Source organism: Antechinus flavipes, chromosome 1, assembly GCF_016432865.1.
Source record: "Antechinus flavipes isolate AdamAnt ecotype Samford, QLD, Australia chromosome 1, AdamAnt_v2, whole genome shotgun sequence".
NCBI lineage: Eukaryota > Metazoa > Chordata > Mammalia > Dasyuromorphia > Dasyuridae > Antechinus > Antechinus flavipes.
The window spans coordinates 61,875,005-61,892,511 of NC_067398.1; the positions used below are offsets into that span (position 1 = coordinate 61,875,005).

Here is a 17,507-nt window from a genome sequence, read left to right on the forward strand (position 1 = left end):
TCTCAAGAACTTTACAGTCCAATGGAGGAAGGACAAATCAATAAATAGCTATGATAATATGCAAAAGAGAGGGACAGTAAGGGGCCACAAGAAATCTCAGGAGAGAGAGGCCACTTTCAATGGCAGAGATGGGTGTTAAGGAGATAGACTGAGAAATGTCAGAGGCAATTTTGTGAAGGAGCTAGCTTCTGAGTTGGGCCTTAAAAATAAGAAAGGTCTTCAATAATCTAAAACCAGGGGAGCTTCCATCTGACGTCTATGTCCTTCACATTCATTAATCATCTGCCTCCAAGTAGTACTGACCACCTAGAATGGTCCTACCCAGGATGCCCCCTCTGCCCTTCCACCTGGCCAAATCCAACAATTGCTCAAAATCAATTGGAGACCCATCTCTTCTGGGAAGCCTTCTCACACTAAGGTTTCCATTGTTTTGGCTCCTATTTTATTTATACAGTTCAACCATTCTTCATGTCTTACCACAACTCCTCTAGTCCTTGCCTACAGGTTAAGTGGGCACTTTGGTTGCTTACCTTGAGCACATGGTACCAGGCTGAGGCCCCTCCGGAGTCTATATGGAAGTCAGTGTAACTGTCCTTCACACAAATCAGGCAATACTTGGTCACTTTGGGTTTGGCCAATAAGGCATCATCGGGCCAATAGTTTTCTACCCAGGATAACTTTTTCACAATCTCTGGAGGTTCTACAAAGCTGGACATTCTGAAGACAGAAGAAAGAAAAGATGATTCAGTAAAAAAAAAATATGCACAGAACTTGGGAGAGGAGGAAGAGGAAGGAAAGCTTATTCTCAGGAAGGCTCTTGTCCTATTGACAAGGCAAGCTTGACGTAGCAATGAGAGCACCAGAAGTCCCGGGTAGATAACCCTGTCTTGGACATGTTCCAGCTGTGTGACCCTGGACAAGTCACCCTTCTCTTCAGAAATGACTCCAAGAGCCAAATTCTCTCAGAGCTTCAAAAATGTATGTAGAGAGTGCTCTGCCAACTGTGGAGCACTACTTACTATGAGCTTTTCTCATTACCAGGGAAAGAGTCTTTCCCCAAGGAGTCTGTTCACTTGGAGCCTTAGAATGCAACAGTTTCCATCTTGGCCTAAATATGTGTTTTGTTTTGACCATTGTAGCACTGAAGAGAAAGATTGTTGTTTTCTCCCTCCACACAACATGGGGCATTTTTGGTGTCTTTTAAACGATAGCATCTGTTCTTTAAGCTCTCAGCTCTACCCTGTTGTTCTGCTTCCCATCAAATCTGGTTAGTCTATCTCTTGATTAAAATATGAGCAAGAAAGGATGGAAACTTTCATTCAGTTTGAGCTTCACTGTCTTGGGCAAGACACCAAGTACTTTAGAGGAGGTGCCTAATGCTGCATCCTGTCCAGGACAGTCCCACCTGGCCCAGGGAATAACGACTTTGTTCTACTACTGCCTCTGCAAAAAAAAAAAAAAAAAAAAATGGAAACTATGAAATTCCTCTCAGAAACAATTTCTAATCACTGAACACTTGATGAGAAATCCAGCCCACACCAGTGAGAGGTGAAAGCTAAGCCAGGCAAGAAGTAACGCCTGTGAAGAAAAAGTGGAGTCAGCTACCAGCACCCTCCGACTATTTTGGATTCCTGATTTACAAAAGATCACGTCCGACACATTGCCTTCTTTCTATGCTAGCCGAGCTGCAGACATCCTGACGTGTCTTCCAAGACGGCTTCTCTACGATTTTCTTCTCTAGCAATGAGTAGATTATACCAGAGAACTGGAAGGCTTTGCCAAAGATTGATGCAATTAGACTTGGAACCCAGATTCTCCGACTGACTCCATATTCTGTTTGGAGAACTGTCTCTTTCTCAACCAAATGGCACATGCACAGTATTTCCTCAGACCTATATTACAAGTGACTCACAGGTTAAATCTGATTTCCCCAACTAAAGAATAAACTTGCAAGGATAGTGAATAGGATTTGCAGCAAGGAAGGAACTTTAAAGATCATCTAATCTCTGGATTTCAGGTTAGATTTGAATTCAGTTTCTCCTGACTCCATCCAGGGTTAGTGCTCTATCCACTTTGCTACCTAACTGCCCATTCACTGACTTTTTTTTTAAAAGGGCAAAATTGAGGGCAAGGGAAGTAAAGACCCAAGATCCCCCCAAAACTAGAGGTCAGCCCATGATTTTCTCCCTGAAAATCATGTTGCTTCCCATTCTTTGCTGCCTGTGTTCCCCATCGGACTGAGCTTTCAGCTAATAATGATAGACTGGTTGTAGTTTGAAGATATTTGCATTGCATAACATCAAATTTTACACAATGCCTGGAATCACACCACAGCTCCCTTTCCATTTAAGTCAAGCATTCTTATCCATTTTGGGGTTAGATATCTTCAGAATACCATTTTTAAATACAAAAAATAATAGGATCACAAGAGAAACCAATTACAATGAAATAAAGATATGATTTGTTTTAACATCCAAGTTCATGGACACCCATTAAATCTATCAACAGACACGGAGCTTAAAGAAGCCCTGATTCAAAACAATCTGCCTCTCTAATTTCTACCAATTCAATTTAGTTCTACCTTCTGGATCAGTGTAATCTCTTGAGTCTAGTTGGGATGTCAGTTTTCTTGGAAGAGATAGCATATTAAGTTATTATTATTCAAGGATATCTTAGTATAAATTAATTTATTAGAATCTTTTTAATAACCACAGTTTCTTATATGGGAGAAGAAAAAAAGGTCTCTAGCAGAGAACTTCCAGTGAGACACCAGACCAAAGGTAGAGTGGGAGATTCTGATGGGGAAAGCATGGGTCCCTGGGAACTTTTTGTGCTACAGTGATACAATGGAATGGCAACAGGAGTTTAAATAATGGTGCCAAGACAAATTGGGCAACTTCATAATTTTACCATTCTTGATCAGAAGGAGGAAACAGAGACAGTCCCACCCATCACTCTATGAATTACCAAGCAGCCCATATCAGAAAATCAAAATAATAAGGCTGTCTACAATGGCTACTGTTCCAAACCTGAGGTAGCCCCCAGAATCTGAAAGTCCCCACTTGATAATTAATCAAAGAGTTGGAAGGAACATTTCAAGTTCTATCATCTAACTGGTATACAAACAAGAATTGCCTCTAAAGCATTTCTGTCAAAGACAAGTCATCCAGTCACTGTTTGAAGGTCTACAATGAGGAAGTTCACTACCACTTAAGGCAGATCTAAATCTTAAGTCTTTCTATAGGTCAAGCCAAAATGTTCTTTTTTTTTTAACACTGCTCTCCCCTGTTCCTAGGGCCAAGATTTCACAGGAGCCTGCTGGCTTTTCTTCATAGCCTATCTCCAAATGAGAAGAAAATGGTATGGAAAGATAACAGGGAGGGATAAATTTTCCAGACCACTGAGATCACAGGATCTTAGACTGAGCTGGAAAAGAATTTAAAGGCCATCTACTCCAACATCCTCATTTTATAGAGAAAAAAATAGAGGATCAAAAAGATTAGTGGTCTTGCTAGTTACACATCCAAGACAGCATCTGAACCCAGCAGCTCATCCTGACTGAGTTCAGTAGTCTATACTCTATGTCAGCTGTTTCTCATCTCCCTCAAAATGTTTCAGATGTTTGAGGTAACCGAGAAGAATAAGAAATTAAGCCATTTTTAAGCAATGGAGAAGCAATTTCCCAAAATCCGGTGTCAACCAGCTTCTCATTAATAGAGGGAGCCATGGACCCCAGAGAGAACAGAGATGCTTCCAGTTTTTCCACGAAGACTCTCCAGGCAAGGCTGGCTCACCTGGTGTCAGAAAACTCCAGATTAGTGACATTGAGGACCCGTTTCCGATTGGTGCTATAGTAGTAATCCACAAACTCCTTCAGTTTCATCTTGCAGTCTTTCTGTTTGGTGACGTCGGTCACATCCACACTTCTCTCTGGGCCTGAGAATTCAAGCAAGAGACAGATGAGCCCCTACCTCTGATACCAGAAACCCAGAGTCATCAGGTCTGACCAAAGAATCTACAAAACCTAGAGAGATGAGACTGCTGTATGAGGCCATCTGGTTCAACTTATACTGGAGAAAAAGACACTCTTCAACCTACCTGACTTGTCATCAGTCTGTTGCTGTAGATGGGGACATACTCATCTCTTATGTGGCTGCCAACAAGTAACAGACACATGCACAACACAAGGAAACGTTAGAAGCAGCAGCAATGAGATTTTACTGTCTAACAGGATTCTAGGGCTCTGGATTCTAATTCTACTCTAATTCGATCTTTAAATTAAGATTAAAAACCCAGGATACTGCCCTGTAAGGAGGTTCAGGGCTTCAAGAACTTCAGGATATGCGTCAGGCTGATAATTCTTTGCAAGGCTACACAACTGACCTTCAGCTAGTTCCACTGCACAACTCTCCCCATATGCCCAGGGTTGTGTAAAAATGTCTTGGACAAAAAGAGATCATGAGTGGAAAAAGTTTAAATAGCCCTCATCTAGATAATATTTACTCTCCTTTCGGGTTATGAGGATGACTAGCAAGCAGCAAAGTAATGGAATCCTAAAATCCCTCCCCTTTGAGAATAGGAGTCAGAGTAAATTAAATTCAATGTAATACAATAAACATTTATTGAATTGCTAACAAGTGACAGGTGCTGACAAAAGCAAGAAGACAAAGACCAATATGAAACTATCCCTGTCCTCAGAAAACTTATCTTCTACGGGGAGGAAACAACATGTGTCCAGATAAGAAAGACAAACACATGATAAGACACTAGCAATTTCTTCTCTGGAGTCCCTCCCTCTGACCGGAGGGTAGAGGGATCCTCCCAGAAACTCTCTTGAAGGAAAGTGCCCAGGCCAGTAATCTCACTTCCATAATGGCTCCTCACTAGTCACCTTCTTTCTACCCCACTCCACTTCTTTTCAGCTTATTTGTACTTGTCATCTTCCTTATTAGAATGGAAACTTCTCAAGGGCAGGGAATATCTTCCATTTTACTCATATTTGAATTTCCAGTACTTACCATAGTACCTGGCACACAGTAGGCACTTAGTAAATGTTTATTAAATATTATTAATACTAGAAATATGCAGCTTCCTTCCCAATCACTTTGCCATCTATACCAGAGATCTGATCCTGAGAAACTTCTGCTCTGTGATTTCATTCTTCTCAATGATGACTGCCTTGGATCATTTTTCAGAATAAGAAACCTTATTCATGTTTCACTTTACTACCTCTTCTCCAACCACCTCCTCCACTGATGAAGTACAACCTCCCCACACAGTTCTGGAATATGAACCATGATCAAATTAACTACCCATATTTTATAAGTGTGTCGGTCTAGTCACTTATGGCTTCATGTACCATCCCGTAACTTCGGACCAAAGTGTCTCTCACTTCCATATATAAATTGTAGACCATAAACTTCTAGAAAGCAGAAATAGTTTTAGCTTTGGTATTTGTACTCTCGGCACTTACCACAGTGCTTGGCACATAGTAGGTGCCTAATAAATATCTTTACACTCATTCAATAACTTATTCATCCATGTAGCCAACCATCCACTCATCAATCCATTCATTCATCTGCATCAATCCATCTATTCATTCATCCATCCAACCAACCATCCACCTATTCATCAATCCATCCATCCATTCATTCATTTAGAATGAGAGATTGTGTATGCAAAGGCACATAGGCAGAAAATTAAATATCCAGTAAGCCAGAGAACCTGGAACATAGAGTGCATAAGGGCAAGGAATATGAAATCCTCAAGGAAAAAATTAAGTCAGATATGGAAGAACTTTAAGTAACAGAGAAATTTGTATTTTATCTTAGAAGCAATAGGGAGCCACTGGGACTCAAGTACAGGAGTAACATTATTTCCCCAAGTATATATTCTCATTCTCTCTCCTCTCTTTCTCCTTTCCTCCTTTCTCTCTCTTTCTACCTCTGCCTGTCTCTGTGTGTGTCACTTACTCTGTTTCTGTGTCTTGGCAAAAAGTGTTAAGACATTAGGAATAGCATTTGGCAACTGTGAAGGGTAAAATGAAAACTATGGGGAATCAGAGTCCCAAAATAACTTTACTCCAATCTCTACTATGCTACTTCAGTTCAAATCTGCATACTTTTATTAAATACCTTCTATGTATAAGGCATATAGAAATAAAAAGACAAAAATGAAACTGCCCTCAAAAGAGCTTATTGGGAATAAACAACACATATGCAAGTAAGTAAATACAAAAGGAAAGGAGGAGATGAAAAGAGGGAAAGGGAAAAAGAGGGAAAAAGGAAGAGAAAGAAAGGAGGGGGGAAGAAATGAAGGAGGGAGGGAAAAAAAGAGAGGGAAGGAGGGAGGGGAAAAAAGAGAGGGAAGAAGGGAAGGAAAGGAAGGAAGAAGGAAGAAAAAAGGGAAAAACAAATAAAAATACAATAAAACATAGATAATGTTACATTTAAAACTAAGTCAATATGCAGTTGGCAATAACCTTATGTATCAATTAGTGGCCCCATCATTTCCATTTGAATTTGATACCACTAGTTTACAGGATTCACTGACTGTATAGAGAAGATGATTCAAGATAGATTTTTATGCTGGAAATAGGTTTTCAAATAATTCTCATCTTTTCTATTATTTGTTTTTAAGTGATTTTCACACTAAGGCCCAGGGGCCCAGACAGTGCAGGGAGAGCTTAGAGGATTGCAGGGATACCAGAGCTATAAGAATTTCAGCTTGGTAAAAGCAATGGGGGAGAACTACATTGCATCTCAGGTAAACTGCTTCAACTATCACCTTCTGATAAAGTAAAAGCTTTGTGCTTTGGGTCTAAAAGTTATGCTGGGTATATGAATGAATCAGTTGGAGAACTAGAGAAATATGAGGGAAGAAGGAGAGAGAAAAGGAAAGGGAGGGAAAAAAGGACATCACTGAAAACATCTTTCATCACTGAAAACCTGAAACATTTTTTAAAATGCATAGAAGAAAACATAAGGAAATCCCTATAGAACAAAAACAAGCAGGACAGTTTTGTTACTATTGTATTAAGTTGTCACTTAAAAATTATATACATAATAGAAGTCTGTAGCTTTATATACAATCCTCTTTTCATTTTCTATATATACTAAAATATTCATGTTTTTATGTTTAGTAAGTTCAAAATAAAAATTGTTATATGTAAAAGGAAGATTTGAATCAAATTTTAAATATCTCAGGATGGCTTATAAGGAATTCTATAATGAATTACATCTTAAGTGAAAAAAAATGTTTTTCAAAAGTTTCAAAAGCTTTCTCTACCCTCTCCCCAGCTGATTTCCCATTCCTCCCTTCCATTCATTCCATGTTGTAGCTATACTTGCTTAATTGATCTTCCCTTTCCATTTCCATTTCCCATCTTGACACCCATGCCTGGAATGCTCTCCCTCTTTCCCTTCAGGTTTTGAAATCTCTAGTTCCCTTTGAGATTCAGTTCAAATACAATCTCCTATAAAAGGTATTTTCTAATAACACCCTCCTCCCCCAGTTATCAATCCCCTTATACCTTCTAAATTACTTTATATTTACCTTTTGATACACTGTGTATTACCTACAATAGATAATTACAATAACTTATACATTGTGTATACTTATATTACATGCGTGCTATTCATGACCCCAGAGTAGAATGTAAGCTCACTGAGGGCAAAAACTATTTGACTTTTGTCTTTAGTCTGTGGAGACTCGTATAATACCTGGAGCACAGGACTAGTGACTGAATCTCTGAACGCATTGCTTTGGGGAATTCCATGATGAACCTTTCTTTATCAGTGCAGGTCAGCATCTTCTCTGCAGTATATAATCTCACAGAGCCACAGAACACTGAGAGGTCAAGCGGCTCTCCCAGGCTCACACAGAACTTAGATCTTCCCACCCTGGAGACCAGCTCTCTGTTTCTATTCCCCACAGTGGGAACACTGCAATTCTGAAACTAGGAGGTGCTGAGTAAAAGTTTGTACACATCCCCTCTTCCGGAAACATCCCCTTCCTTATGTCAAACGTGTGGTTTTGAAGTATGGATCTTCACAAATCAAACAGGATACAGACAAGGGGTCCCCCTGGCTCTGCCTGGGCTGCAGCCCACTTCAGGCAGAAGCCTCCGAGGACTGATGAACGCGGTACCTACCCACATAATTCTCAACGTCACTAACGTAAAACGTCGGGGCTGGGACGGCCAGCCCTAAGCCATCCTTCTTGGGGACCAGGATGGGCTCTGTGAAGCCGCGGTCCTCCAGGTAGTCCAAGGTCAGCTGGCTGCCGGGCACTTTGACGACAACATCATCCGCACTGCAGTGGGAGAGGGAAACACCAGGCTTACTAGAGAAGGCACGTCCACTCATTCCCAAACATCCCACCAGGAGCACCCAGTCCCTCCCGAAGAGAGGCGTTCCTAATGACCCAGAGACCCAGAGATTGTCCTTGATTGCAGAGAACAGCTCAAGTATGAGAACCAAGCCTAAGAACCAGTAAGTTTACAAGCATGTGGCATGGTAGGGTAGTAGTTAGGGAATGGAGTTGAAGAAGCATTAGGACACAGAGCCAGAAAGAACTGAGTTCAAATTAGCTCTTCAGACACTTTCTGAACAAGTCATTTAACCTCTGTCTGCCTATCTGTGGAAATCACGGCCTCCTCATCTGAAAATGAGAAGAAAAATAACCCTGATTTTATAGGATTGTGGTGAGGATCAAAGTGAATTGCAAATCATTTTTGTTTGCAAATCTTAAAGGCCTTTATAAACACTAGCTAATATCATCCCTTATATTATCATCATTATTACTATATATCTCAGTTAAGGTCATGCAGTAACAATGGCAGGGCTGAACCTGGAATTCCTTCCTTTCCTCCAGCTGCCAGAGGTTCTTAATCTTTTTGGGGTCACAGCCCCCTTTGCCAGTCAGGTGAAATCTATAGGCATCTGACTATAGTGGTGGTGGTCACTGAATATAATAAAATATATAAGACTGAAATATAGCCATACACTAATTTTTATAGTCCTGGAACTCAGGTTAAGAACCCCAATCTCTATCCTCAGCCTCCCTGCCCCCAAGAGGATGCTAAGAGCATTAGATGATGCTAACAGCGGGCACAAAGCTAAGGAGGAGCAGAATTTAAATCTAAATCACTAAGTTCTCCTGTCTGTCAGTCGCCCAAGGCTTGATGCTCCTATGTCCCCTTCCTGCTCCTGCAGTTCCAGGAGGACCAAGGCTGGCCAGCAGTTCTGGAGCACTATGACTCAGAAAACGGCTTCTCCTCCATCAGCTAGGACACTGCTCATTAAACATCACCAAGAAAAATGCCCTCCCCTGCCCTTGGAGCCCTGGCAGCGGCTTCTGAAAGGAGAGGAAGAGGAAGAGGAGCTGCCCTCTCAGCTCCAGGTCCTGGACACTGACCAAAGCTGGGGAGCTCACGAGGACTTGCACCCCAGCTGTGGCAGGATTCCCGAGAAGCCCCACGTTAGCTCACAGGCTCCAGATTGGTTTGGGAAAGACCCAGTGGTGACTAATCCTCTCCTGCCCTCTACTGTGCATTCCCCAAACTACAGAAGGCCAGTGGAGGACACCATCTCCCTAGAAACCCTAAGCCAGAAATGAGGGGGCGAGGGGGGGGGGGGGGGCGGAGTGTAGGAGAATGGTAGGAAGACAGCAGGGAGGAGAGGGAGAAAAAGACCTGTGAAGGTCACAAGGAGAAAAGGCATCAGAGGCAGGACTAGAACTCAAGGCTTGACTCCAAAACCAGTGTTCTTTCCCTACAGTTTAGGGAAATGTATTCTCCATGAAACCCTTCTCTTATAATATTTGTAAATACAAAAAATAAAATATATATGACAAAGGAAACTCATGTGGAGAGCACTGGATCACTGCAGTAACTTTCCACAAATCCACCAATAACCCAGAAGCCAGTTTCCCACTATGGTTCCTGGAATCATAGAGTTATGTTTGGTAGAAATACTGAATGTAATCTAATCCAACCTCCACCTCCCCTTTTTACAGATGAGGAACTGGAGCCCAAAAAGATTTACATTACATGGCAATGTCCTATATGGAATAAATGGTGCAGGTAAGGATGCTGAGGTGTAAACATAGAATCTATGTTCTTTCCACTATAAGAATATTATTGGGCTGAGTGAGTGGGAGGGGGGACAGATCACTGGCTTTTGGTTTGGAACCTGAGAACAGATCTAGCTCTAATATTTTCCCTGCTGGAGAAAGAGGAAAGGGCTACAAAGTTCTCCTCAGGATGAGTTGGCTTGATTGTGTTGTCTGATAGAGTCTCCCAATATCAGGAAGTACTATAGCCCTATAATATTTGTAGAGTACTTAGTCATGTCTAGAACATGGTGTTAAATAATGTTGTGTTAAATAAATGCTTGTTTCCCTTCCCCCTTCCCCCAAAGAATCACAGAAGAATCCTTAGGAATTAGAGTGGAAGGGGAATTTAGAGATCATCCATTCAGGGGGTTCTTAACCTGTTACCCCTTAACTTGGAAATTTTAATATTTTGATATCTATATTTTAGCAAGATGGGTTTCCTTTGTAATACATATTTTATTTTTTGCATTTACAAATATTATAAGAGAAGGGTTTCGTGGAAAATACATTTCACTAGACTTCTCCAAGAAGTCCATAACAAAAAAGAGACTAAGAAGCCTTGATCTAGTCCAATGTACTCATTTTATAGATGAGAAAACTGAGGTCCACAGAGGTAAATGACTTGCTAAAGTTCCATGTATGAAAGAAATGGCAGCACCAAAGAGTGAAACCGTCTTCTGACTCCAAATCTTTCCAAAACTTTACTTTCTACCTATGAAGGCTGAATTGAAGAGAAAAGCTGAGGCAAAAGATGGAGAAAGGGATCACAGCCACCAATAGTGGTCAGTTACTGAATGAACAAAGGGGAGAAACTGGATTATTGTCACTGAGGGACATGTTATTGTTACTGGCACTGAAGGGGATACTGGAAAGGCTGCTGGCAATGGCACTGGAAGTTCATGTAGCCTCTCTGCCACTCAGTTTCTCCTCAGTGAAATACAGAGGTTGGATCAGATAGTCTCTGAGATTGCTTTCAATTATGTGTGATCTGAGAAGCTACAATACAATCCTCAAGAGCACCCCTTCCCTGAAGACCTCTGGACCTGAAGAGAAGCAAGAGCTTAAATAAAACAATTGTCCCATCCCCTTTGTATAGTGCTTCCCAGGGTGCAGAGAACTTTCCCATCAATTATCTTATTTAATCACCAAAGCATCCCTGTAAGATCAATCAACCAATCCACAATGATTCATTAAGTGTCTATCAGATCCTGAGCACAGAGTGAGTCTCTGGAAATACAAATTATGAAGTAATCTTCATTCTCAAGGATCTTATTGCTAAAGGGAATAAAGCAGGAGTGAGATAAGCAGAAAAGGAAGTACTATAGCCTAATTTTACATATTAGGAAACTGAGTCCTAGAGAAGGTTAAGCCATTTGATGAAGGCCACCTTACTAGTCAAAGATAGGAAAAGGACTGAAAGTGAAGCTGGTGCAGACTCATGGTTTCACTCCCTTGCCACTCCAGGTGGTCTCAAATATGGGTGGGGAAGCGCCCCTGAAAGCTAAAGGAAGCATCTCTGTTAACCCTTCTCCCATGCCACATAGGGAGACAGAAAGTGATTAGAATTAAGGGAGACAGCAGGACCATTACCAGCACATGGGAAATGGGAAAGACCAAGGAAAGAAAAGCTTTGAAGTCTCCCCATCTTCCCCACACACAGAGGTTTTAACCATCCCACATTCCTAATGAGACCAGGAGTCAGGGACAGAACCATTGCTCATTCCATGGATCAACTCCTGCAAGGGCAATAGAGAATCACTAATCATCCAGGGAATTGTGGAATAATGGAAATAGCACTGAGTCATACCCAATATATATATATATATATATATATATATATATATATATTTCAAATTACTAATAGTTAGAAATGCACATTTCAAGTACTTTGGAGGTGCCATCTCCTCATACTAATCAGGCTGGCAAAGTTGACAAAGACAAAAAATGGCAAATGTTGGAGGGTCTTTGGAAAAACAGGAAAATCATTGTACTACTATTGGCAGGATTAATGGATTGCTCCAGTCATTCTGGAAAGCAATTTGGAATTATGCCCAAAAGTTTACTGAACTGTGTGTAATCCTTGGCCCAGCACTACTGATACTAGATCTATAACCCAAAGAGATCAAAGAAAGCAGAAGAGGACATATAAAAAACATACTTGTAGCAGTTCTTTTTTTGTAATAGCAGGACTGAAAACGGAGGTGGTACCTAACAAATTATGGAATACGGATATAATAGAATACTAATGTGCTATAAGAAATAATGAAATGGATGATTGCAGAGTAACCTAGGAGGACCATCTGAAAGAACAGAAGCAGGAGAGCTTCTATAACAACCACATTGTGAAAACAAATCTCTTTGAGAGCCTTAAAAATCCTGATCAATGCAATGACCATTACAGAGACCAATGATGACAGATGTATCTACCTCATAAAACTAAATATGTAGTATGAGACATTCATTTTTGGACTTGGCCCATGTGGGGTTTGTTTTACTTGATTATATTTATTATAAGGGGTTTTTTCTTTATTTTTTTTTCAACAGAGAAGGAGGAGATAGGAAAGAGAGAAAATAAAAATAAATGCTCATTTATTGAAAGTTTATTTTTAAAGATAGCACTAGATTCAGAGACAAAATATAGTGAGCTCTTGGATATGTTGTATATATATTATGTATGAAGTGACATAAAATGAACAAGTTGAATTGAATGGTCTCTGAGGTTGCTCCCAATTATGTGTGATCCAAGTTGCTACAATACAGTCCTCAGGCCCATCCCTTCCCTGAAGACCCCTGGACCTGAAGGGAAGTGAGAGCTTGAATAGAACAATTGCTCTACCTTTTTTTATGGTGCTTCCCAGGATGCCAAATAGACAAATCATTTCCCATCTCTAGGAAAGTTTATTTCCCTGTAAAATGAGAAGGGTTGGACTACACGATTTCAAGGTCTCTTTCATTTCATTGATCTCCTATCATTTCACCAATAAATCTGAGCAGAGGAAGTGGCCCGTGCAGCCTTGTTCCCACCCACTCATCTTCAGGTCTGCCTGTCAGCATCGACTATATGGGGGCAACTTTCCCAGGTTCCCATTTTCCAGGTCAGCAGAGCCAAGCTCCTCATCAACACAGAATTGTGTTGGCACTTTATCTGCTGAGCACTTTTTAAAACTCTGATGGGATGACAGGTATTAAGGAAACTCCCATAACTATAACCACTCAGAGTTAAAATGATCTTTGGCTCCAAATGGGCAACTAAAAAGTTTTCTATGAAAAGTGTTTAGATATGCTCTGATTGACACACACTGCCAGCAAACTGCCTGAAATACGACATGAAAAAAAAAAGCTATCCAAAAAGTAGGGACTCTACGTCCCAGGCTGTTCTGGCACTCCCAGCTCAAAACCAGCTAAGGATTCTCTTTCTCCTGTGTGCAAGGATTTAAGGAGTTGTGTGAAGCAGAGAAAAGTTGATGAGATCCCATCTATACAAAAACAATTATAGTAGCACATTTTTATAACAGAAAAGAGCTGAAAGGAAAAATTTCCGCACCTATTGATTGAGAAATGACTAAACAAATTGGGATACATGACTGGAATATAATATTTTTTACTGAGGCAACTGGGGTTAAATGACTTACTCAAGATCATACAGCTTAGTAAGTATCTGAAGTCACATTTGAACTCAGGTCCTCCTGACTCCACGACCAGTGCTTAATCAAATATTATTACACATAAGAAATGAGGAGGAGGAGAATTCAGAGAAACTTTGGAAGATTTGTATTAACTGATTTAGAGCATAACCAGGAGAATAATTTACACAAAGGTCACACAACATAATGGAAAACAATATTCAGAACTCTGCTTAATATAGTGTTCAATCATAACTTTCAGAATCAAGAGACATAGAAGCATTTCTACACTAATCAGCAAAGAGGTGTTTACAAAAAGCTAGAAAATGAGTTCAAATCCTGTCTCAGATACTTAACATTGCTCTCCTGGGTTCCTAACTTAACATCTGACTGCCTGGGTTTCCTCGTCTGTAAAATGAAGATAATAGCACTACTTCTCAGAACTATTGAATGAATGAATAGTTGAAAAGTACTTTGCAGACTTTAAAGCTATATAAATACAAGCCATTATGATTATTATTAATTTAACAAGAAAGACTTCTATTTAGGATGGCTTGGAGGTGTGTCAGGAAGTGATGAAATTGATTTAAGAACCTCAATAAAACACATTAAAAAACCGACATTGACAGATCTGGAGTCATAGAACAAGGTTTAACTCCTCAGTTTCTTTATTTTCCATGATCATATCCCTTGCTAGCTGACCTGTCAGGTCCCAGATGGAGGCCTAGGGCAGGATTAGTCCTGTACAAAATATGTTGGCAAGAGTTTTCCTTGACCTCTGGTTAGGGAAAATTTAAGACCTAATGTCTGATCTTGATTCTTTGTAAGAGAATAAGCTTTAAGACATAATAGGAAAAGAGAATAAAAAAAAACAGTATTCCACCTCTGACCTCACTGAGCCTCAGTTTCCCCATCTGTAAACATTATAGTCCTTTCCTCTCAGAGATCTGTTGGGAGGTGTGAAAGAAATAATGGGAACAGCTAGATGGTGTGGTGGATAGAGGACCAGACTGGAGTCAAGAGGACCTGAGTTCAAATCTTCCCTCAGATATTTAACACTTCCTAGCCGAGTGCCCCTGGACAAGTCATGTCATCCAAGAAAGAAAGGAGGAATTACTTTCCTGGAAGGGATAAAGGAAGGAAAGAAGTTAAGCTCACAGTGAACTTTAAAGTACTCTATTAATTCCAGTTATCATTACCAAGTTGAAACGAAGCTAACCATTATCCAGAAAAGTGCCTTACAGGCACTCATGTCACGCCTGACATGAAAGGGAAATCTAATTCTATTTCATAGGTTTTATTTACTTATGATTCAATTATCTCTCATGATCCTTCAGGGTGAGCACAGGCCCTCCCCAAATCTCCAGCCCATGCCCTATTCAAGTTTTTCGAGCTACCCAGAAGAGAGGGATTCTTATTCTCCTAATTCTGAGGGGATGCATAGAGGCTAACTTCCAGGCAATCCTGATTTGGCAGCTTCAATCAGAAAGTGATTCCATGGGGTTATGGGGAGTATTATGGAGAGGGAGCCTTCATATTCTTAAATGCAATTCATATTATTAAAAAAAAAATCTCTCTCTGCCTTTCCCACAAGCCCAGCCACCTCCACCCCCCTCTACAGACATCCAGATTCCAATTTCCCTATTAGAGACAGCTGAGTTTCTTAATCACAGAACCACAGAGCTATCAATAGGAGGATCTCAAGATGATATCCTGCCTCACTCCCTTCCTTTTGGAACATAAAGGCCCATCCTACTTCTTAGGCAATTCAAGTCCAAAGAGATTAAATAATTTACTCAAGGTCACACAGCTCCATTGGCGATGGAATTAACTGTTCTTTAAACTGACCTGTTTATAGCTAGATAACTAGACCGGTTCATTTTAAGCATAAGACTGTCTCTGTAAAATTTAAAATGGGAAAAGACTTTGCAGATAATAAACCATAGCATTTAGAGCTGGAAGACATCTCACAGGCCTTTGAGTCCAACCACTTTATTTTACAAGTAGGAAACTGAGGCACAGAGAGACCATTGAGTGATTAAGCATCTGAAGAAGAATTTGAATGCAAGTCCAGCACCCTAGCCACCATACCACACTGCCTCTAGGATTCATTTTCTCATCCTACAAAGGAGAAAACTGGCAGTTATGAAACTTAGTTGCGTTAATCTGGATGCCACCAAACTCACAAACTCGACTAGAAAAGGTTTCATCACCTAGCATCCCAATGGCATACTGCCCCTTTGGTTCCCCATGATCCTCTCACTTGAAAAGGGGTGAGATCTATCTCCATCCCCCCAATCCAGAGCGTCCTACAACTGGGGCCACAATCTCATAGGCATCTGCCCTGGTTGGCCTGTACTTACCTGGGGAAGGTTCGGCTCCTCAGCTCTTTGATGAACACTTGACTCCCATTCTGAACAGGTTTGACATCTGTTGTCTGCCCAGTGTCGTGTTTATGCCAATTTCTTTTTTTTTTCACTGGAAAAGAAATAAGATAGGGTCAGTAAAAAGGAACATGGCAGAAGTCACCATTGCAGCCCCTGGGGGGGGGGGGGGGAATTCAAAGCCCCCTACATCACTACTAGAAAGTAATTCCTGGCCCCCCAAGCTCTCCATGTGCTCCAGCTTCCAGCCTCCTGTTTCCCCAGATGTACATGGTGAGCAATGATGAGAGGGTCAAAGATTTGTAGCAGAAGTGCCTCAAAGACCATGTAGTACACTTGTGTCACACTCAGAAACAGGGGTTGCTGATGGATGGATGGATGGATACATGGATGGATGGATGGATGGATGGATGGACACATGGATGGATGAATGGATGGATGGATGGATACATGGATACATGGATGGATGGATGGATGGATGGACAGATGGATGGATCCGTGCAGAGACATCTCCTGACTTAAGAAATCACATATTATCATTATCTATGCTTTATTGTATTTTTACTTATTTTGTTAAAAATTTCCCAGTGACATTTTAATCTAGTTCTGGCTATACTATGGCAAGGCCATAATCATAATCTGATGCTTCTAATTTCAGCATTTTACAGATCAGGAAATTCAGGACCACGGAGATGAAATGACTTGATTAGGATTCCACAGTTTAATGCCTCAGCAACAGCAAGATGAGAACTAGATCCTCCAACTCTTAGAGGTAGTATTCTTCCAAGCCTCCTCTCTTCCAGCCAGGAATGAGAGAACAGTGTGTGGGACTGGGATCACAGAGCCAAGGCTAATACTTCCCATAGGAGGTTACAGGAGCATAAGAAGCATCCTCTGGTGCTATTTTTCATTTGGAAAGCCATATCTATAGAATACATGATGGGCACAAATTTCCAGTGGCTTTAGTGATCCACAAACAAATATACTGTTTTAATTCTAACCTCACACAGAAAAATTAATTTTAAAGAGTCAGAGAGACGATATGAGATATCTTTAGTAGGGACAGAATTAATTGTCTAAGCACCATATGAATGCATAGAAATCTTTCTTTAGGTCATAAAAGTATAAGCCCTAAATTCAGATCTGAAAAGATACTTGAACATTATTTTAAAAAGAAAAGAGATGGGGGGAAAGCATCTTCTAATGAGAAATTGATAGTGGAATTTTCAGGTTGTAGGAACTAATGACAATTTTTCCATCATTCACACCTTATTATTTCCGGTAGCCAGACTTCTAGTAAAACATGATCAGCTGACATTTATATAGTCCTGTGCAGCTTGCCATTTATTTTTCTCATATAAAGCTGTGAGGCTAAGGAAATCTC

General features: G+C 40.6%; 1 protein-coding gene across 2 annotated transcripts in view; it reads right to left on the minus strand.

Moving 5' to 3' along the window:
• Nucleotides 1-17,507, minus strand: part of PHF2 (PHD finger protein 2) — a 193,458-nt gene that overhangs the window by 50,838 nt on the left and 125,113 nt on the right. For both annotated transcript variants that reach the window (XM_051983873.1, XM_051983882.1), the window contains exons 3-6: nt 16,103-16,217; nt 8,153-8,313; nt 3,795-3,936; nt 531-717 (exon numbers count right to left, since the gene is read on the minus strand). In XM_051983873.1, coding sequence (XP_051839833.1) covers nt 531-717; nt 3,795-3,936; nt 8,153-8,313; nt 16,103-16,217 — 605 coding nt within the window. The remainder of the gene's footprint in view (nt 1-530; nt 718-3,794; nt 3,937-8,152; nt 8,314-16,102; nt 16,218-17,507) is intronic.